Source organism: Oncorhynchus masou, chromosome 12 (assembly GCF_036934945.1).
Source record: "Oncorhynchus masou masou isolate Uvic2021 chromosome 12, UVic_Omas_1.1, whole genome shotgun sequence".
In the NCBI taxonomy this organism is placed as follows: domain Eukaryota; kingdom Metazoa; phylum Chordata; class Actinopteri; order Salmoniformes; family Salmonidae; genus Oncorhynchus; species Oncorhynchus masou.
The window spans coordinates 11984859-12007850 of NC_088223.1; the positions used below are offsets into that span (position 1 = coordinate 11984859).

The 22992-nt window shown below is 46.5% G+C and overlaps 1 protein-coding gene across 2 annotated transcripts in view; it reads left to right on the forward strand.

The window, feature by feature from the left end:
• The window catches only part of LOC135549553 (SH3 domain-binding protein 5-like), a 36322-nt gene extending 13921 nt beyond the window's left edge, over positions 1-22401 (forward strand). For both annotated transcript variants that reach the window (XM_064979617.1, XM_064979618.1), the window contains 7 exons: positions 3973-4101; positions 15214-15378; positions 15573-15703; positions 16655-16697; positions 16777-16993; positions 17802-18113; positions 18857-22401. In XM_064979617.1, coding sequence (XP_064835689.1) covers positions 3973-4101; positions 15214-15378; positions 15573-15703; positions 16655-16697; positions 16777-16993; positions 17802-18113; positions 18857-18996 — 1137 coding nt within the window. In that variant the 3' untranslated portion in view covers positions 18997-22401. The remainder of the gene's footprint in view (positions 1-3972; positions 4102-15213; positions 15379-15572; positions 15704-16654; positions 16698-16776; positions 16994-17801; positions 18114-18856) is intronic.
• The last annotated feature ends 591 nt before the right edge of the window (positions 22402-22992 follow it).

The window sequence follows — 22992 nt, forward strand, 5'->3', positions numbered from 1 at the left end:
ATCAACCTCCATCACTCCCACTATACATATCTACCTCCATCACTCCACTATACATATCTACCTCCATCACTCCCACTATACATATCTACCTCCATCACTCCACTATACATATCTACCTCCATCACTCCACTATATCATATCTACCTCCATCACTCCACTATACATATCTACCTCCATCACTCCAGTATCCCTGTACATTGTTAATGTGGTAGTGACCCTGTATATAGTCCCCTTACCTCTATACATATCTACCACCATCACTCCAGTATCCCTGTCCCCTTACCCCTCTATATATCTACCTCTATCGATCCAGTATCCCTGTCCCCTTACCCCTCTATATATCTACCTCTATCGATCCAGTATCCCTGTCCCCTTACCCCTCTATATATCTACCTCTATCGATCCAGTATCCCTGTCCCCTTACCCCTCTATATATCTACCTCTATCGATCCAGTATCCCTGTCCCCTTACCCCTCTACATATCTACCTCTATCGATCCAGTATCCCTGTCCCCTTACCCCTCTACATATCTACCTCTATCGATCCAGTATCCCTGTCCCCTTACCCCTCTACATATCTACCTCTATCGATCCAGTATCCCTGTCCCCTTACCCCTCTACATATCTACCTCTATCGATCCAGTATCCCTGTCCCCTTACCCCTCTATATATCTACCTCTATCGATCCAGTATCCCTGTCCCCTTACCCCTCTATATATCTACCTCTATCGATCCAGTATCCCTGTCCCTTTACCCCTCTACATATCTACCTCTATCGATCCAGTATCCCTGTCCCCTTACCCCTCTACATATCTACCTCTATCGATCCAGTATCCCTGTCCCTTTACCCCTCTACATATCTACCTCTATCGATCCAGTATCCCTGTCCCCTTACCCCTCTACATATCTACCTCTATCGATCCAGTATCCCTGTCCCCTTACCCCTCTACATATCTACCTCTATCGATCCAGTATCCCTGTCCCCTTCCCCCTCTATATATCTACCTCTATCGATCCAGTATCCCTGTCCCCTTACCCCTCTACATATCTACCTCTATCGATCCAGTATCCCTGTCCCCTTACCCCTCTACATATCTACCTCTATCGATCCAGTATCCCTGTCCCCTTACCCCTCTACATATCTACCTCTATCGATCCAGTATCCCTGCGCATTGTCAATATGACACTGGACCTGATTGACCCTGTATATAGTATGATTACTTTATCATGTTCCTCTTGTTGTTATATCTTGTGTGTTATTATTTTTTGTGTTATATTGTTATTCATTATTGTATTGTTGGGGTTAGAGTTTGCAAGAAAGGCATTTCACTGTACTTGTGCATGTGACATTAAAACGTGAAACTTGATTGAAACGTGAAACCGCAGAAACCATTGAGGAAGTGTGACGATGTCACAGGAAGCTAGTTTCCCCTTAATGCCCCCTTCTCCCCCCTCTCTCCCCCTCTCTTCTCCCTTTCTTCTCTCCCCCTATCTTCTCCCCTCCATCTCTCCCCCTCTCTTTTCCCCTCCATCTGTCCCCCTATCTTCTCTCCCCCTCTCTTTTCCCCTCCATCTCTCCCCCTCTCTTTTCCCCTCCATCTGTCCCCCTCTCTTCTCCACTCCATCTCCCCCTCTCTCTTCTCCCCTCCATCTCTCCCCCTCTCTTTTCCCCTCCATCTGTCCCCCTCTCTTCTCCCCTCCATCTGTCCCCCTCTCTTCTCTCCCCCTCTCTTCTCCCCTCCATCTCTCCCCCTCTCTTCTCCCCTCCATCTCTCCTCCTCTCTTTTCCCCTCCATCTGTCCCCCTCTCTTCTCTCCCCCTCTCTTCTTCCCTCCATCTCTCCCCCTCTCTTCTTCCCTCCATCTCTCCCCCTCTCTTTTCCCCTCCATCTCTCCCTCTCTCTTCTCCACTCCATCTCCCCCTCTCTCTTCTCCCCTCCATCTCCCCCCCTCTCTTTTCCCCTCCATCTCTCCCCCTCTCTTCTCCCCTCCATCTCCCCCTCTCTTCTCCCCTCCATCTCCCCCTCTCTTCTCCCCTCCATCTCCCCCTCTCTTCTCCCCTCCATCTCCCCCTCTCTTCTCCCCTCCATCTCCCCCTCTCTTCTCCCCTCCATCTCCCCCTCTCTTCTCCCCTCCATCTCCCCCTCTCGTCTCCCCTCCATCTCCCCCTCTCTTCTCCCCTCCATCTCCCCCTCTCTTCTCCCCTCCATCTCCCCCTCTCTTCTCCCCTCCATCTCCCCCTCTCTTCTCCCCTCCATCTCCCCCTCTCTTTTCCCTCCATCTCCCCCTCTCTTTTCCCTTCCATCTCCCCCTCTCTTCTCCCCTCCATCTCCCCCTCTCTTCTCCCCCTCCATCTCCCCCTCTCTTCTCCCCTCCATCTCCCCCTCTCTTCTCCCCTCCATCTCCCCCTCTCTTCTCCCCTCCATCTCCCCCTCTCTTCTCCCCTCCATCTCCCCCTCTCTTTTCCCTTCCATCTCCCCCTCTCTTCTCCCCTCCATCTCCCCCTCTCTTCTCCCCTCCATCTCCCCCTCTCTTCTCCCCTCCATCTCCCCCTCTCTTTTCCCTTCCATCTCCCCCTCTCTTCTCCCCTCCATCTCTCCCCCTCTCTTTTCCCCTCCATTTTTCCTCCTCTCTTCCTACCCCCTCCCTTTCTGGGGACAAGATGCAGGTGTTACAGCCCTTAAATCTAGGGTGACCACATTTAAGATACCCAAATGCGGGACAACAGGATGATTTCGAGGAACAGATTAGTAGCCTACAGGAAAAAAAACTATTTACTGGAGGCGGGACAAAATGTGGGACTGTCCATCACAATCAGGGACATGTGGTAACTTTACAATAATCTGATTCACAAAGTTGGCGCCACACACACACACACACACACACACACACACACACACACACACACACACACACACACACACACACACACACACACACACACACACACACACACACTCCTCTTTGACAGGGAGAGAGACAGTTCTCAGCCCCTAATTTTAGACATTGTGACGCAGGAACCGAGAAAAGGGATTCTCCCCTGTAATATTTCCACGGATATGTAACAGCATAGGGGTCATGTTCCTGTTAGCAGACTGGGGGTGTGTGTGTGTGTGTGTGTGTGTGTGTGTGTGTGTGTGTGTGTCGTGTGTCATGCCTGGGTGTGTGTGTGTGTGTGTGTGTGTGTGTGTGTGTGTGTGTGTGTGTGTGTGTCTGTGTCGTGTGTCATGCTTGGGTGTGTGTGTGTGTGTGTCGTGTGTGTGTGTGTGTGTGTCGTGTGTCATGCTTGGGTGTGTGTGTGTGTGTGTCGTGTGTCATGCCTGGGTGTGTGTGTGTGTGTGTGTGTGTGTGTGTGTGTCGTGTGTGTGTGTGTGTGTGTGTCGTGTGTCATGCTTGGGTGTGTGTGTGTGTGTGTGTGTGTGTGTGTGTGTGTGTGTGTGTGTGTCGTGTGTCATGCTTGGGTGTGTGTGTGTGTGTGTGTCGTGTGTCATGCTTGGGTGTGTGTGTGTGTGTGTGTGTGTGTGTGTGTGTGTGTGTGTGTGTGTGTGTGTGTGTGTGTGTGTGTGTGTGTGTGTGTGTGTGTGTGTGGTGCCAACTTTGTGAATCAGATTCATGTAAAGTTACCATGCTTGGTTAAGTGAGTTCGTGTTGTATTGAGTTTGACACAGCTCTTTTGAGGAAAAAGCCTGACTATCTCAGTTCTGTGAATCGGGATGGAGTGGAGAAAACACTTTCCTAAACAAAACAGCGCAGACATGGCTACATAGACACTCACACAGTGTCAATACACTCTGACGAACACCCTGTCTGTTGTCACGGTGACAATATAACATGACACCGTGTATAGATTAACACTCTGTCTGTTGTCATGGTGACAATAGAACAGGATAGAATGTGACCCATATAAGGTTCCTGGAGATTTGTTGGTGTTTTACTAACGGTGTGTGTGTGTCTATCTGTCTGTCTGTCTGTAGGACTGCCGTCAGAGGTTCCGCGCGGTGCTGGTGGAAGCCACGGTGAAGCTGGATGAGCAGGTGAAGAGGATCGGCAGAGCTGTAGAAGACTCCAAACCTTACTGGGAGGCCAGGAGAGTGGCCAGACAGGTACACACACACACACACACACACAGGTAGAACCCTTTTGAGTTCCATGTAGAACCCTTTTCGAAGAGGCCAAAGAACCGGGGCAGGCCGGGGTTATACAGGCTACATGAGAGGAACATTTTAAAGAGAACACACACACACACACTCAAGGATTTTAAAGCCAGAGGAGAAGTCACATTGATTCTATTTATAACTCTGTCACACCACCTCTAAATCAGACTGATCACACACTGCTACTCACACACACACACACACAGTTTCTCTGTCAGCTAGTTGTGAGTAGGGTAGATAGAGAGATGAGTGTGTCAGGTGTTTAATCCCTGCTCGGGGAAGATATCAGAGCTAAGGATGATGTTATTAAGGAGTTTTAGTATAGCCAATTGGAATTTGTGCTCTGTATATTTTATCATTTCATGTAGGATACCATCAACCCCACAGGCATTTTTGGGTTGGAGGGTTTGTATTTTGTCCTGTAGTTCATTAAATGTCATTGGAGAATCCAGTAGGTTCTGGTATTTTTTTTTTTACCTTTATTTAACCAGGCAAGTCAGTTAAGAACAAATTCTTATTTTCAATGACGGCCTGGGAACAGTGGGTTAACTGCCTGTTCAGGGGCAGAACGACAGATTTGTACCTTGTCAGCTCGGGGGTTTGAACTTGCAACCTTCCGGTTACCAGTCCAACGCTCTAACCACTAGGCTACCTGCCGCCCCTACACTCTAACCACTAGGCTACCTGCCGCCCCTACACTCTAACCACTAGGCTACCTGCCGCCCCTACACTCTAACCACTAGGCTACCTGCCGCCCCTACACTCTAACCACTAGGCTACCTGCCGCCCCTACACTCTAACCACTAGGCTACCTGCCGCCCCTACACTCTAACCACTAGGCTACCTGCCGCCCCTACACTCTAACCACTAGGCTACCTGCCGCCCCTACACTCTAACCACTAGGCTACCTGCCGCCCCTACACTCTAACCACTAGGCTACCTGCCGCCCTACACTCTAACCACTAGGCTACCTGCCGCCCCTACACTCTAACCACTAGGCTACCCTGCCGCCCCTACACTCTAACCACTAGGCTACCTGCCGTCCCTACACTCTAACCACTAGGCTACCTGCCGCCCCTACACTCTAACCACTAGGCTACCCTGCCGCCCCTACACTCTAACCACTAGGCTACCCTGCCGCCCCTACACTCTAACCACTAGGCTACCCTACCGCCTCTACACTCTAACCACTAGGCTACCCTGCCGCCCCAGTTGATTCTAAGATGTGTATTTCATCATGCATCTATTTATAACTCTGTCACACTCCCACTCTCTAAATCACACACACACACACACACACACACACACACACACACACACACACACACACACACACACACACACACACACACACACACACACACACACACACACACACACACACACACACACACACACACTCCCTCTGTCCCTGTCACTAGAGAGATGAGTCTCAGGTGTTTAATCCCTCCTTTATTTAACCTCTCTAATCCGGTGTGTGTCCTCTGCCACCCCCTGCCCCTGCCCACCTTCTACAGCTGCTCTGATTGGCTCCTATTCACAGACACCCAAGGGGGCTTGGTCCATCAACCCTGGCAACAGCCTATGAGAGAGCATCATTTCAGTCATTCAACAAATGACTAGCGTGTGTGTCTGCCAACAAAAAAATATGAGCTGACCTGTCTACGCTTTGATGGGAAAGGGTACAAGCGGACAGAGACTGAGTGTCCTAGGTCCACTGTGTCTACATAGCTGGCCAGTCTACAGTATATAGGGGGTATGTAGATGCCAACTTCAACACGCGAGTGGCAGGATTACAGCCCCTATCTAGCTAGCAGCCCCCAGTGAGCCCAGTCCTATCTAGCTAGCAGCTCCTATCTAGCTAGCAGTCCTAGCTAGCAGTTCTATCTAGCTAGCAGTCCTATCTAGCTAGCAGCTCCTATCTAGCTAGCAGTCATATCTAGCTAGCAGTCATATCTAGCTAGCGGCCCTGTCTAGCTAGCAGCTCCTATCTAGCTAGCAGTCATAGCTAGCAGCCCCTATCTAGCTAGCAGCCCCTATCTAGCTAGCAGTCCTATCTAGCTAGCAGTCCTAGCTAGCAGTCCTATCTAGCTAGCAGCTCCTATCTAGCTAACAGTCCTAGCTAGCAGTCCTATCTAGCTAGCAGCTCCTATCTAGCTAGCATCCCCTATCTAGCTAGCCACCCCCAGTGAGCCCAGTCCTTTCTAGCTAGCCGCCCCAGTGAGCCCAGTTCTATCTAGCTAGCAGTCCTATCTAGCTAGCAGCTCCTATCTAGCTAACAGTCCTAGCTAGGAAGCAGTCCTAGCTAGCAGTCCTATCTAGCTAGCAGTCCTAACTAGCTAGCAGCTCCTATCTAGCTAGCAGCTCCTATCTAGCTAGCAGTCATATCTAGCTAGCAGTCCTATCTAGCTAGCAGCTCCTATCTAGCTAACAGTCCCTATCTAGCTAGCAGTTCTATCTATTGGGGCGGCAGGGTAGCCTAGTGGTTAGAGCGTTGGACTAGTGACCGGAAAGTTCAAACCCCCGAGCTGACAAGGTACACATCTGTCGTTCTGCCCCTGAACAGGCAGTTAACCCACTGTTCCTAGGCCGTCATTGAAAATAAGAATTTGTTCTTAACTGACTTACCTGGTTAAATAAAGGTTAAAAAAAAATAATTCTAGCAGCCCCTAGCTAGCAAGCAACTCCTATCTATCTAGCAGCCCCTATCTAGCTAGCAGCCCCTATCTAGCTAGAAGTCCTATCTAGCTAGCAGTCCTATCTAGCTAACCCTTCTATTGTTTACTTATGATTCATGTCTGAATTTGACATTTTTCATGACCTCATTTCTAGAGCCTGATCCAAGAGCTATTTATCTACAACTTATCCTCTCTCTCCCTCTCTCCCTCCCTCCTTCTCTCCCTCTGACCCTCACTCCCTCGCTCTCTCCCCCTCTGTCTCTCCAATGACATTCCAATGCTGAGACTAAGAGGAGGGGAGAGGAGAGGAGAGGAGAGGAGAGGAGGAGAGGAGAGGAGAGGAGAGGAGAGGAGAGGAGAGGAGAGGAGAGGAGAGGAGAGGAGAGGAGAGGAGAGGAGAGGAGAGGGAGGTTTAGGACCATAGCTCTTCTCAGGAAGCTGTCTATCTGTCTCTCCTTCTCAATTCAATTTAAGGGCTTTATTGAAATGGGAAACATATGTTAACTTTGCCATAGCAAGTGAAATAGATAATTAACAAAAGTGAAATAAACAATAAAATGAACAGTAAACATATTCTACTCTACTCTACTCTACTCTACTCTACTCTACTCTACTCTACTCTACTCTACTCTACTCTACTCTACCCTACTCCACTCTACTCTACTCTACCCTACTCTACTCTACCATACTCTACCCTACTCTACTCTACCATACTCTACCCTACTCTACTCTACCCTACTCTACCCTACTCCACTCTACTCTACCCTACTCTACTCTACCCTACTCTACCCTACTCCACTCTACTCTACTCTACTCTACTCTACTCTACTCTACTCTACTCTACTCTACTCTACTCTACCGTACCCTACTTTACTCTACCCTAGTCTACTCTACCCTACTCTCCTCTACCCTACTCTACCCTACCCTACTCTACCCTACTCTACTCTACCCTTCTCACCCAACTCTACTCTATCGTACTCTACTCTACCCCACTCTACCCTACTCTACTCTACCCTACCCTACTCTCCTCTACTCTACTCTACGCTACTCTACTCTACCGTACCCTACTCTACTTTACCCTACTCTACTCTACCGTACTCTACCCTAGTCTACTCTACCCTACCCTACTCTACTCTACCCTACCCTACCCTACCCTACTCTCCTCTACTCTCCTCTACTCTACTCAACCCTACTCTACCCTACCCTACTCTACTCTACCCTAATCTACTCTACTCTACTCTACTCTGCACTACTCTACTCTATCCTACTCTACTCTACTCTACCGTACTCTACTAGACTCTACCCCACTCTACCCTACTCTCCTCTACCCTACCCTACTCTACTCTACCCTACTCTCCTCTACTCTACTCTACTCTACCGTACCCTACTCTACTCGACCCTACTTTACCCTACTCTACCGTACTCTACCCTAGTCTACTCTACCCTATTCTACCCTATTTGACCCTACTCTACCCTATTTTACCCTACTCTCCCCTACTCTACTCTACTCTTCCCTACTCTACTCTACTCTACTCTACTCTACTCTACTCTACTCTACTTTCCTCTACTCTACTCTACCGTACCCTACTCTACTCTACCCTACTTTACCCTACTCTACTCTACCATACTCTGCCCTAGTCTACTCTACTCTACCCTACTCTCCTCTCCTCTCCTCTACTCTACTCTACTCTACTCTACTCTACTCTACTCTACTCTACTCTACTCTACTCTACCGTACCCTACTACACTCTACCCCACTTTACCCTACTCTACTCTACCGTACTCTACCCTAGTATACTCTACCCTACTCTACCCTATTTTACCCTACTCTACCCTACTCTACACTATTTGACCCTACTCTACTCTACCCTACTTTACTCTACCTTTCTCACCCTACTCTACTCTACACTACTCTACCCTATTTTACCCTACTCTACTCTACTCTACTCTACTCTACTCTACTCTACTCTACCGTACCCTACTCAACCTTACTTTACCCTACTCTACTCTACCGTACTCTACCCTAGTCTACTCTACCCTACTCTCCTCTACTCTACTCTAACCTACTCTAATCTACCCTACCCTATTCTACTCTACCCTACTCTACTCTACTCTACTCTACTCTACTCTACTCTACTCTACCATATTCTACCCTACTCTACTCTACCCTACTCTCCTCTACTCTCCTCTACTCTACTCTACTCTACTCTACCCTACTCTACTCTACTCTACTCTACTCTACTCTACCGTACCCTACTCTACTCTACCCTACTTTACCCTACTCTACCGTACTCTACCCTAGTCTACTCTACCCTATTCTACCCTATTTGACCCTACTCTACCCTATTTTACCCTACTCTAACCTACTATACTCTATCCTACTCTACCCTACTCTACCCTACTCTACTCTGACCTACTCTACCCTATTCTACTCTGCCCTACTCTACTCTACCCTACCCTACTCTACTCTACTCTACTCTACTCTACTCTACTCTACTCTACCGTACCCTACTCTACTCTACTCTACCCTACTTTAACCTACTCTACTCTACCCTACTTTAACCTAGTCTACTCTACCCTACTCTACCCTATTTTACCCTACTCTACCCTATTTTACCCTACTCTACTCTACTCTACTCTACTCTACTCTACCCTACTCTACTCTACCCTACTCTACCTTACTCTGCCCTACTCTACTCTACTCTACTCTACCCTAATCTACTCTACTCTACTCTACTCTACTCTACTCTACTCTACTCTACTCTACTCTACTCTACTCTACACTACTTTACCCTACTTCACATAGTACGGGGGTAGTGTACGAACACACACACACACACACACACACACACACACACACACACACACACACACACACACACACACACACACACACACACACACACACACACACACACACACAAACAAAACACTTCCTGCGGTATGAGCAAGAGAGACGGGAATTGCTGGCGCCTTTCTGTGCCTGTGCTGGGAGATACGTGTGTCTGTGTGTCCATTTTAGATGGAGGTCAAATTTGGTCAGTGGTTTCAGTGGTTCAGAGAAATAATGTTTTCCTTTTGCTGTACTACACACACACATGAGAGAGGGGAAGAGAGAGAGGTGGAATCAGGGAGAGAGGGGAGAGAAGAGGGAGGAATCAGGGAGAGAGGAGAGAGAAGAGGGAGGAATCAGGGAGAGAGGAGAGAGAGAAGAGGAGGAATCAGGGAGAGAGGAGAGAGAGAAGAGGAGGAATCAGGGGGAGAGGAGAGAGAGAGAAGAGGAGGAATCAGGGAGAGAGGAGAGAGAGAAGAGGAGGAATCAGGGAGAGAGGAGAGAGAGAAGAGGGAGGAATCAGGGAGAGAGGAGAGAGAAGAGGGAGGAATCGGGGAGAGAGGAGAGTGAAGAAGGAGGAATCTGCGAGAGAGAAGGAGAGAGAGGAGGAATCAGGGAGGGAGGAGAGAGAGGGGATGAATCAGGGAGAGAGGAGGAGATAAGAGGAGGAATCAGGGAGAGAGAGAGGAGGAATCAGGGAGAGAGAAGAGAAGGAATCAGGGAGAGATGAGGAAAGAGAGTAGGAATCAGGGAGAGAGGAGAGGATGAATCAGGGAGAGAGAAGGAGAGAGAAGAGGGATGTATCAGGGAGAGAGGAGAGGAGGAATCAGGGAGAGAGAAGGAGAGAGAAGAGGGAGGTATCAGGGAGAGAGAGAGAAGAGTGAAGTGTCAGGGAGAGAGAAGAAGAAAGATATGGAGAAAGGTAGAGAGAGAGCGAGAGGAGTCAACTTCTGCTTGTCTGTCAAAGAGATTACAACGGACAAGAGGAGAAAAACAGCTCCCTCCCTCCACCCCTCTCCCTCCACTTCCACATCTCCCTCCCTCCACCCTCCATTCCTCCACTTCCACATCTCACTCCCTCCACTTCCCTCACCCTCCACCCCTCTCAATCCACTTCCACATATCCCTCCCACCACTTCCCTCTCCCTCCAACCTCCATTCCTCGACTTCCATAACCCCCCCCCTCCACTTTGGGCTATAGAGGACGGGGAGAGAGAGTCTGGGTTTGGGCTATAGAGGACGGGGAGAGAGAGGCTGGGTTTGGGCTCTTGAGGACGGGGAGAGAGAGGCTGGGTTTGGGCTATAGAGGACAGGGAGAGAGAGGCTTGGTTTGGGCTATAGAGGACAGGGAGAGAGAGGCTGGGTTTGGGCTATAGAGGACAGGGAGAGAGGCTGGGTTTGGGCTATAGAGGATGGGGATGAGAGGCTGGGTTTGGGCTATAGAGGACAGGGAGAGAGGCTGGGTTTGGGCTATAGAGGATGGGGATGAGAGGCTGGGTTTGGGCTATAGAGGACAGGGAGAGAGGCTGGGTTTGGGCTATAGAGGATTGGGATGAGAGGCTGGGTTTGGGTAGTGCTGGAGATGAGAACCAGAGGTTCCCCCTTAGGCAGTAGGTGTGCTCACGGCTCTCCTCAGCTATCTGTTTGGATAACCTCTGACCTTTGAAAGCTCTGTTTATGATAAAGCCCCTAGCACTCACACACTGTAGAACTGCTATCACACTATAGAACTGATTAAACACTCACTCATATAGTATATATGTGAAGAACACTTCATTAGGGCTCTCAGCCTGCTGGGGGTTTATATATGAACACTTCATTAGGGCCCTCAGCCTGCTGGGGGTTGATGTATGAACACTTCATTAGGGCCCTCAACCTGCTGGGGGTTTATATATGAACACTTCATTAGGGCCCTCAGCCTGCTGGGGGTTGATGTATGAACACTTAATTAGGGCCCTCAGCCTGCTGGGGGTTTATATTGAACACTTCATTAGGGCCCTCAGTCTGCTGGGGGTTTATATATGAACACTTCATTAGGGCCCTCAGCCTGCTGGGGGTTTATATATGAACACTTCATTAGGGCCCTCAGCCTGCTGGGGGTTTATATTGAACACTTCATTAGGGCCCTCAGCCTGTGACTCAAGGCCTCGTTTATACCTGCCGCTAACATTTGTCCTGTGTCATGATCTTGTCCACATTCTGATTTGATATTATTCAAATGTGTCTTTTATCAGTTCACCGTGTCCAAATTGTGACTAGATTTCCTGGACTCTCCCTGTATGCAAATGATTTGACAGATATTCTTTCAAAAATAATATGTATTTATTTATATTAAGACACATGTTGATGCTATTAGTCAGTAGTGATTTTGGAGGACTGGATCAGGATGTATAAAATGGTTTCACCGACCAGATCCGTCTAGATATTCAGACACAATGCGTTCATGACTACCTCCGGAGGCGGTCAGGAGGGGTGTCTTTTAATCATCTACAAATATGGGCACAATCAGAATGTGAACAAGATCAGTACAAAGGACACATGTTAGAACCAGGTATAAACAGGGCCTCCGAAGCAGACAATTGAATGTGAATGACACAGTGAATATGAGACGGTCAGCACCCAAAGACAATTGAGACACCACTAAGAATGGATCTGCAGCCTACACCAACAAAGGCTGTTTGTCTGTTTGATAGAGGCAGTGTTTGTTGTAGGTGGTTTGGTCACAGTAATGGTAAAATGCCTATCTCATTCCCTCACTTCATATCTCCTGCCTACTCCCTGGACTATGAAACCCTGCTGTTGTTATGTACTGGACAAAGGGAGCTGGCTGGTGGGCAGACAGTGCTGCTATTTAACAAATCAGCTGTCAGACAGAAACACACATACACTGAGTGTACACAATATTAGGAACACCTGCTCTTTCCATGTCACAGCTTTCACCGGGATTCACCTGGTCAGTCGATGACCCCTTATTGATGTCACCTTTTAAATCCTCTTCAATCAGTGGAGATGAAGGGGAGGAGACCGGTTAAAGAAGGATGTTTAAGCCTTGAGACAATTGAGACATGGATTGTGTATCTGTGCCATTCAGAGGGTGAATGGGCAAGACAGAAAATGGGGAAGTTGGTTAAAATTGATGGGAAGCTGGATGGAGCCAAATACAGGACCATTCTGGAAGAAAACCTGATGGAGTCTGCAAAAGACCTGAGACTGGGACGGAGATTTGTCTTCCAACAAGCCAATGATCCAAAACATAAAGCAAAATCTACAATGGAATGGTTCAAAAATAAACATATCCAGGTGTTAGAATGGCCAAGTCAAAGTCCAGACCTGAATCCAATCGAGAATCTGTGGAAAGAACTGAAAACTGCTGTTCACAAATGCTCTCCATCCAACCTCACTGAGCTCGAGCTGTTTTGCAAGGAGGAATGGGAAAAAATGTCAGTCTCTCGATGTGCAAAACTGATAGAGACATACCCCAAGCGACTTACAGCTGTAATCGCAGCAAAAGGTGGCGCTACAAAGTATTAACTTAAGGGGGCTGAATAATTTTGCACGCCCAATTTTTCAGTTTTTGATTTGTTAAAAAAGTTTAAAATATCCAATAAATGTTGTTCCACTTCATGATTGTGTCCCACTTGTTGTTGATTCTTCACAAAAAAATACAGTTTTATATCTTTATGTTTGAAGCCTGAAATGTGGCAAAAGGTCGCAAAGTTCAAGGGGGCCGAATACTTTCGCAAGGCACTGTATGTCAAGAACTGCAAAGCTGCTGGGTTTTTTCACTCTCTCAAGAGTTTCCCGTGTGTATATCAAGAATGGTCCACCACCCGAAGGACATCCAACTTGACACAACTGTGGGAAGCACTGGAGTGAACATGGGCCAGCATCCGTGTGGAACGCTTTCAACACCTTGTAGAGTCCACAGCCCCGACGAGCTGAGGCTGTTCTGAGGGCAACTCAATATTAGAAAGGTGTTCTTAAAAATGTTTTGTCCACTCAGTGTATACAGTATGTACACACATACAGACACAAAGAGATTGATGGAAGAATAGAGTGGGAGGAATAAATTACAGAAAGAAATGAAGGGGGGTGAAGACAGGTCTTTGTGATGGAAATCTGTTTGTTTTTGAGTTTGAGCATCATATTTGTTTGTTGAATAATCAGTTTAATCACTCACACTCTCTATCCATCATTCTCTCTCCCTCTCTCTCTCCCTCTCCCTCTCCCACTCTCTCTCTCTCTCTGTCTCTCTCTCTCTCTCTATCCATCATTCTCCCTCTCTCTCTCTCCCTCTCTCTCTCTATCTATCTCTCTCTCCCTCTCTCTCTCTCTCTCTATCCTGTCTTGCATTCAGGGAGAGATAAAGGGATTTAAACAACCATGAGAAACTTCTCGGCTCAGTGTGTTTGTGTGTATGCATGTGTGTGTGTGTATAAGCCTAATATAGCTATTCATATTTCAGCAGCCGCATAGTGAAGCTGCTCGCTTTGAACTGTCTTCTCTTCTCTTTTCTCCCCCTTCCCCCTTCCTCCTCCTCCCCCTTTTTCCTCCTCCCCCTTTTTCCTCCTCCCCCTTCCTCCCCCCTTTTCTCCTCCTCCCCCACCTCCTCGCCCTCCCTCCTCATCACCCACCTCCTCCCCCTTCCTCATCTTCTACCTCTCCTCCATCCAATTCCCTGTCTCCATCTCTCCTTTACCCCCTCCTCCCAAGAAAAAGGAAGGGTACGTGGCTAACATTAATGTTAGGGTCAAGGGTTTGGTTTTTGGGGCGACCTGACCATATTCACATAGAAATGCGAGTTATAGATCTGTCATTCGCGTTGAAAGCCAGTCTAAGAGGCGGTAGATCTGTTCTATGTGCGCTATTTCTATGTTTCTCGTTCTTAAGTTTATTTTTTTTGCGTCTTTTACGTTAAGTTTTGTACACCAGCTTCAAACAGCTGAAAATACTATATTTGTGGTTATGGATAAAATATTTCACAGCGGTTTAGATGGTACAATAATTCTCTACACAACGACTGCTTATTTTGTCACATAAACTGAAATTAGGCGAGCTATTCTAATTTGAGCAAACCAGGAAATGGTGGAGGGATTTCTGCATAGTGCACTTTTAAGGTTAGGTAAGGGTCAGTTTTAGATTTTGGCTAGTTGGGGATGCTGGTCAGTCGATGGGATGCTGGTCAGTCGATGGGATGCTGGTCAGTCGATGGGATGCTGGTCAGTCAATGGGATGCTGGTCAGTCAATGGGATGCTGGTCAGTCAATGGGATGCTGGTCAGTCAATGGGATGCTGGTCAGTCGATGGGATGCTGGTCAGTCGATGGGATGCTGGTCAGTCAATGGGATGCTGGTCAGTCGATGGGATGCTGGTCAGTCGATGGGATGCTGGTCAGTCGATGGGATGCTGGTCAGTCAATGGGATGCTGGTCAGTCGATGGGATGCTGGTCAGTCAATGGGATGCTGGTCAGTCAATGGGATGCTGGTTAGCAAATTTCCCTTGAATCATGAAAGTATTCATTAAAGGACAGTCAATCATTCTCTTCGCAGGCCCAGCTGGAGGCCCAGAGGGCGACAGGTGAGTTCCAGCGTGCGGTGGAGATCCTGGGGGCGGCTAAAGAGACCATCGCCCTGGCAGAGGAGAGACTCCTGGAGGAGGACAGCAGACAGTTTGACTCAGCCTGGCAGGAGATGCTCAACCACGCCACCAACAGGGTACTGATGGAATTATCCTTAGGACTAAGTAAAAACATGATCTTACTACAAGGCTGGGTAACTCTTGGTCCTGGAAAGCCACAGCGTGTGCTGATGCTGATTAGACATCATTAGTAGTATTAGCTTCATTTTGTTGGACGAGATCAAAGCACATACACTACAGACTGACTCTGTCACCTTATTGGCTGTTGCAGGTGATGGAGGCGGAGATGACGAGGACTCGTAGCGAATTAGAGCACAGAAAGACGGCGAACCACTACAACGCCTGCATCAGTCATATGAGACAGCTCGAGAAGAAACTCAAACGCACCATCAACAAGTCTAGGTGTGTGTGTGTGTGTGTGTGTGTGTGTGTATGTGTGTATGTGTGTCTGTCTGTCTGTCTGTGTGTGTGTGTGTGTGTGTGTGTGTGTGTGTGTGTGTGTGTGTGTGTGTGTGTGTGTGTCTGTATGTGTGTTTGTGTGTGTCTGTGTGTGTGTGTGTGTCTGTGTGTGTGTGTGTGTGTGTGTCTGTGTGTGTGTGTGTGTGTGTGTGTGTGTGTGTGTGTGTGTGTGTGTGTGTGTGTGTGTGTGTGTGTGTGTGTGTGTGTGTGTGTGTGTGTGTGTGTGTGTGTGTGTGTCTGTGTGTGTGTGTGTGTGAGGCTGTGTGTGAGTTTTGGTCCTGTTCCTGTAACTGATTGTCTGTGTGTGTGTGTGTGTGTGTGTGTGTGTGTGTGTGTGTGTGTGTGTGTGTGTGTGTGTGTGTGTGTGTGTGTGTGTGTGTGTGTGTGTGTGTGTGTGTGTGTCTGTGTGTGTGTGTGTGTGTGTGTGTGTGTGTGAGGCTGTGTGTGAGTTTTGGTCCTGTTCCTGTAACTGATTGCCGAGAAGAGAGAGGAATGGATCCCCCGGTTCAGCCACCCCTCTCGGGCCTCTCGTTGCTCGATGTGTGTGATGTCTTCCAGATGTTAGCCGAGTATGCCTGTGCTGTGGTGTGTAAGTTTGGGCGTAGTGAGTGAGTGTATGTTTATATATATATATGTGAGTTTGGGCGCTGTGTGTGTGTGTGTGTGTGTGTGTGTGTGTGTGTGTGTGTGTGTGTGTGTGTGTGTGTGTGTGTGTGTGTGTGTGTGTGTGTGTGTGTGTGTGTGGAATGTAGCAGCTCTTGGAAATGCAGTGTTATTTTTTTTACAGAGGTTCATGGTTGCTATGACAACTCCACAGCACCATGTCAGAATTACCGACTCAAATCTCTCTCTCTCTCTCTCTCTCTCTCTCTCTCTCTCTCTCTCCACCTACAGGCCATATTTTGAACTGAAGGCGAAATACTACCTAAAACTGGAGGTATGTACAGTGCTCATTGTTCCGAATAGACAGTAGCTTGTTTGTGTGTGTAACACCCCTACTTTCTTCTCTCTCTCAGCAACTAAAACGTTGCGTAGACGAGCATCAGGCAAAACTGACCGTCGCCAAGGCAGACTACCGCACAGCGCTGCGCAACCTAGAGACCATCTCCGAGGAGATCCACGCCCGGCGACGCTCCATCCCTATGGGAACCAGAGGGAGGGGCGTGGGGGCCGAGGGCGAGGGAGGCCATGAGGACATTACCAACTTCAAGATGGAGTCAGACGGACTGTCCAGTGAGTGACACACATATGTGTGTGTTTTAATGTGTGTATCTGTGTGTGTTTTAATGTGTATATCTGTGTGTGTTTTAATGTGTATATCTGTGTGTGTTTTAATGTGTATATCTGTGTGTGTTTTAATGTGTATATCTGTGTGTGTTTTAATGTGTATATCTGTGTGTTTTAATGTGTATATCTGTGTGTGTTTTAATGTGTGTATCTGTGTGTGTTTTAATGTGTATATCTGTGTGTGTTTTAATGTGTATATCTGTGTGTGTTTTAATGTGTATATCTGTGTGTGTTTTAATGTGTATATCTGTGTGTGTTTTAATGTGTATATCTGTGTGTTTTAATGTGTATATCTGTGTGTGTTTTAATGTGTGTATCTGTGTGTGTTTTAATGTGTATATCTGTGTGTGTTTTAATGTGTATATCTGTGTGTGTTTTAATGTGTATATCTGTGTGTGTTTTAATGTGTATATCTGTGTGTGTTTTAATGTGTATATCTGTGTGTGTTTTAATGTGTATATCTGTGTGTGTTTTAATGTGTATATCTGTGTGTGTTTTAATGTGTATATCTGTGTGTGTTTTAATGTGTATATCTGTGTGTGTTTTAATGTGTGTTTCTGTGTGTGTTTTAATGTGTATATCTGTGTGTTTTAATGTGTATATCTGTGTGTGTTTTAACGTGTATATCTGTGTGTGTTTTAATGTGTGTTTCTGTGTGTGTTTTAATGTGTATATCTGTGTGTTTTAACGTGTATATCTGTGTGTTTTAATGTGTATATCTGTGTGTGTTTTAATGTGTGTGTATGTTTTCCAGTGGTGTCTGTGACGTTTGATGAAGAAGGAGGATCAGAGGAAGAGACAGAATCACACTCCACTTCCGCTCCCCTCGACATGACCTCCTCCTCCCATCATCCCTCCTCCTCCTTCTTCACCCCCTCTGCCTACCTCTCCTCTGCCCCCTCTCTCCTCTCCTCGTCCTGTCCCAGTACCATGGAGGGACCCAGTCCTGGCGGCTGGCTAAGCCCAGAGTCGAGGTGTGGTTCAGGGCATGACTGTCCTCACCTCGGCCCCCGTTCCCAGTGCAGTGGGGCCTCCTCCCCAGACCCAGACTGCGACCAAGAGAGAGGTCTGTGTGTGCCTGTGTTCCAGTGACTGTCTACAAACGTGATTATTGTTTGGATTATTGGGTTACTTTACTGAACAAAAATATAAACACAAAATGCAATAATTTCAAAGATTTTACTATATTGGTAGGAACTGGAACACGCTGTCGTACACTTCGACACAGAGCATCCCAAACATGCTCAATATACTTATGGTAGATAAATGAACATTAAATTATCTGACAACAGCCCTGGTGGACATTCCTGTACTCAGCATGCCAATTGCACGCTCCCTCAAAACTTGAGGCATCTGTGGCATTGTGTTGTGTGACAAAACTACACATTTTAGAGTGGCCTTTTATTGTCCCCAGCACAAGGTGCACCTGTGTAATGATCATTCTGTTTAATCAGCTTCTTGATATGCCACACCTGTCAGGTGGATAGATTATCTTGGCAAAGGAGAAATGCTCACTAACAGGGATGTAAACACATGTAAGCACAAAACTTGAGAGAAATAAGCTTTTTGTGCGTATGGAAAATGTATAGGATCTTTTATTTCAGCTTATGAAACATGGGACCAACACTTTTCATGTTGCGTTTATATTTTTGTTCATTGTAGTTAAAGGATTGCATTTTAGAAAACAAGCTTATTCACCCTTTACCCTGCTTTGTGTGTGTGTGTGTGTGTGTGTGTGTGTGTGTGTGTGTGTGTGTGTGTGTGTGTGTGTGTGTGTGTGTGTGTGTGTGTGTGTGTGTGCGCGCGCAGGGGACAGAGCAGAGGGAGCAGAGCAGAAGTCAGGTCTGGGTAAGCTGACCCTGACCATAACACACCCACTGCATCCCGGGGAGGATGACCCCAACGGGGACCCTAAGATGACCTCTAGCCCCACACCCCACAACCCATAGCCCCGCTCCCATCATCCTCCTGACCAACAGCGAATAACGGACAGAAGACTTCACCTCTCACATCGTATCATTGACTCATGACCTTTAAACCTGAACTCTGAACTATGAGGCTTTCTGTGGACTTAAGTGTTTATGTTCACCCCAGAGGGAAATCTGAAATCAGCCCCTATTCCATACATAGGAAATAAGGAATAGTGGAAATCAGTGGAGGCTGGTGGGAGTAGCTATAGGAGGATGGGCTCGTTGTAATGGCTGGAATGGAATGAATGGAACAGAGTCAAACATGTGGTTTTCATGTTTGATACCGTTCCATTTCATTCCAGCCATTACAATGAGCCCGTCCTCCTATAGCTACTCCCACCAGCCTCCACTGGTGGAAATAGGGTGCCATTTTGGATCTTGTCCAGAACTGATCGGGAGGAATCTGGAAGGGGAAGTCAACATGATGGATACCTGGGGATTGTGGGGGAGCATCGCCAGCCCAGTCGGTGGTCAAACTCCTTAAAGGATTCGAAGGAAGGGTGTGAAAGAGACATTGCTATGGTTACATCCTGTCACAAAGGGCCACACATCCTGTCACAAAGGGCCACACTTCCTGTCACAAAGGGTACACTTCCTGTCACAAAGGGTACACTTCCACACATCCTGTCACAAAGGGTGCACTTCCACACATCCTGTCACAAAGGGTACACTTCCTGTCACAAAGGGCCACACATCCTGTCACAAAGGGTACACTTCCTGTCACAAAGGGAGCACTTCTACACATGCTGTCACAAAGGGTGTACTTCTACACATGCTGTCACAAAGGGTGTACTTCCACACATCCTGTCACAAAGGGAGCACTTCTACACATGCTGTCACAAAGGGTGTACTTCCACACATGCTGTCACAAAGGGTGTACTTCCACACATCCTGTCACATAGGGTACACTTCCACACATCCTGTCACTGACTTCAAAACAATGGATTGTGTAAACCGGAAGGGAGTTTCCACTATTGTTAATTGTTGGAATAACCCTGGAGAGAGATGTTGACTGTTGACTTGTGGTCTCAGTGGGGATGTGAGGCAGAGGTTAATGTGGTCTCAGTGGGGATGTGAGGCAGAGGTTAATGTGGTCTCAGTGGGGATGTGAGGCAGAGGTTAATGTGGTCTCAGTGGGGATGTGAGGCAGAGGTTAATGTGGTCTCAGTGGGGATGTGAGGCAGAGGTTAATGTGGTCTCAGTGGGGATGTGAGGCAGAGGTTAATGTGGTCTCAGTGGGGATGTGAGGCAGAGGTTAATGTGGTCTCAGTGAGGATTCCCTAGAGGGGACAACAGAAGGACAGACACACTGTGACATCACACCACTGAACCCTGGACTTATGACCCTTGATCCCACAGCACGTGTGGTTCCTCAATTAAAAGTTTCAAGTTTATGCCGGAACCTTTTGTGGTAGATGGTGGCAGGTTGTGGTAAATTGCATCATTCTGTCATTGCACCACACTATCACAAGGGGGAGTTAGAGTGCTGATTTTGATTTCTCTCCCTCTAAAAACAGATAGAAATAATTCTAAATAACAAACTGGCTTTATTTACCACAGTGTGAAAGGCTGATAGCCCCTCTATATAGAGTTTCTGAAACACAGAGTCCTTCTTTGCTGATGTGAAGAAGAAACTGAATGAAAGAGAGTCCAGTGAGGATCGGGAGGGTAAAAGGTTTCCCAAGTCCTGAGCTAGTTTTTTCATTAACCCTTATTTTACCAGGGAAGTTGACTGAGAACACGTTCTCATTTACAGCAACGACCTGAGGAATAGTTACTGGGCAGAGGAAGGGAGGGATTAATGAGCAAATTTTAAGGGACGTTCTCTTGATAAGTGTGTGAATTGGACCATTTTCCTGTTAAATAAAAGGGGTCCTGTGTGGCTCAGTCGGTAGAGCATGGCGCTTGCAACGCCAAGCGCCGTGGGTTCGATTCCCGCTGGGGCCACCCATATGTAAAAAGTAGTGGCCCCAGCCGACTTGTAAGTCGCTTTGGATAAAAGCGTCTGCTAAATGGGATATTTTTATTTTTATTTTTTTTTTTTCCTGTTAAAATGTAACAAGTACATTTGGGTATTAGGTAGTAAAAAGTACATTATTTTCTTTAGGAATGTAGTGAAGTAGAAGTAAAAGTTGGCAAAAATATAAATTGTGAAAGTACAGACACCCAATAAAACGACTTAGAACTTTAAAGTATTTTTACTTAAGTACTTTACACCACTGTCTCTGACATAGGGTCCAGTACATCTCTTGATTTCTTCCTCAAAGAACTCTCGAGCCATGATGCCTGAATAAGGAGGCAACAGTGAATTATTGTGGAACACATTACAGTCTGTAAGGTGTCGGCTATAATATTTGATGTAACTGTTTGCTTTGTAAATAGCTAAACCTACCATCAAAAATCAAATATGGGCCTGGTCCCTGGCGAGAAATTGCTCCCCACAAATGGAGTTTGAGGGGATGCTCGGGACTCGGCTTGCTTGATCTTCTTCCTTTTTTCTGTAGCAATTTTGAGGAAATTGCTCAAGGGCCACGGTTGATTATTCCGTGAAGATGACGTTATTGAATGCCTCGCCAGCTTCGATCCATGCCTGGGCCTGCAGCACACAACGTTCTTTGTTTGTCAGACAATCATTGGGTCGAAACTACAGAACAGAACAAAACAAAAGAACACACATGGTTAATGTTCTGTAAATTTTCTTATATATATATATATATATATATATATATATACAGTACCAGTCAAAAGTTTGGACACACCTTCTCGTTCAAGGGTTTTTCTTTATTTGTACTATTTTCTATATTGTAGAATAATAGTGAAGACATAAAAACTTTGGGATGAGTTGGAACGCAGAGTGAAGGAAAAGCAGCCAACAAGTGATCAGCATATGTGGGAACTCCTTCAAGACTGTTGTAAAATCATTCCAGGTGAAGCAGGTTGAGAGAATGCCAAGAGTTTGCAAAGCTGTCATCAAGGCAAATGGTGGCTACTTTAAAGAATCTCAAATATAAAATATATTTAGATTTGTGTAACACTATTTTGGTTACTACATGATTCCATATGTGTTATTTCGTAGTTTTGATGTCATCACTATTTTTCTACTATGTAGAAAATAGTTAAAATAAAGAAAACCCTTGAATGAGTAGGTGTGTCCAAACTTTTGACTGGTACTGTATATACAGTGGCAAGAAAAGTATGTGAACCCTTTGGAAATACCTGGATTTCTGCATAAATTGGTCATAAAATGTGATCTGATCTTCATCTAGGTCACAACAATAGACAAACAATCTGCTTAAGGGGGTTGAATAATTTTGCACGCCCAATTTTTCAGTTTTTGATTTGTTAAAAAAGTTTGAAATATCCAATAAATGTCGTTCCACTTCATGATTGTGTCCCACTTGTTGTTGATACTTCATAAAAAAATACAGTTATATATCTTTATGTTTGAAGCCTGAAATGTGGCAAAAGGTCGCAAAGTTCAAGGGGGCCGAATACTTTCGCAAGGCACTGTAGATAGCTATGTAGCTGATCTGTGTATGGACCCTAAAACGTTTGGAATAAATATTAGTTCAGAACCTAGCTATTAACCTCAGCTATCATAGCTTGTTGTATTGACTTCACAACAGTCTGAATGACATGAATGAAGCCTATGGATTGAGTAGAATATAATATAACTTTATTAGGCCAAGGTTGCAAGGCCAATATACATGTAGTTATTACCAAGCATGAGATCCCCCACATTGTAGCCTGTACATTGAATATATTCACTGATCATGTACTCTACCTTGACAAATACACGTGCAGTTCAGTCATATCCAATACCAGGTGTATCAAACTCCAATCTTTGAATGATGCTGTGTCTGCATGTATGTATTACAATTAAACACTTCAACCGTGTTTACCAATCCTGGTCCTGGGACAATGGTTCAATGGTTACACATTGTAACTATGTAATAGACTAGACACGTGATTTAA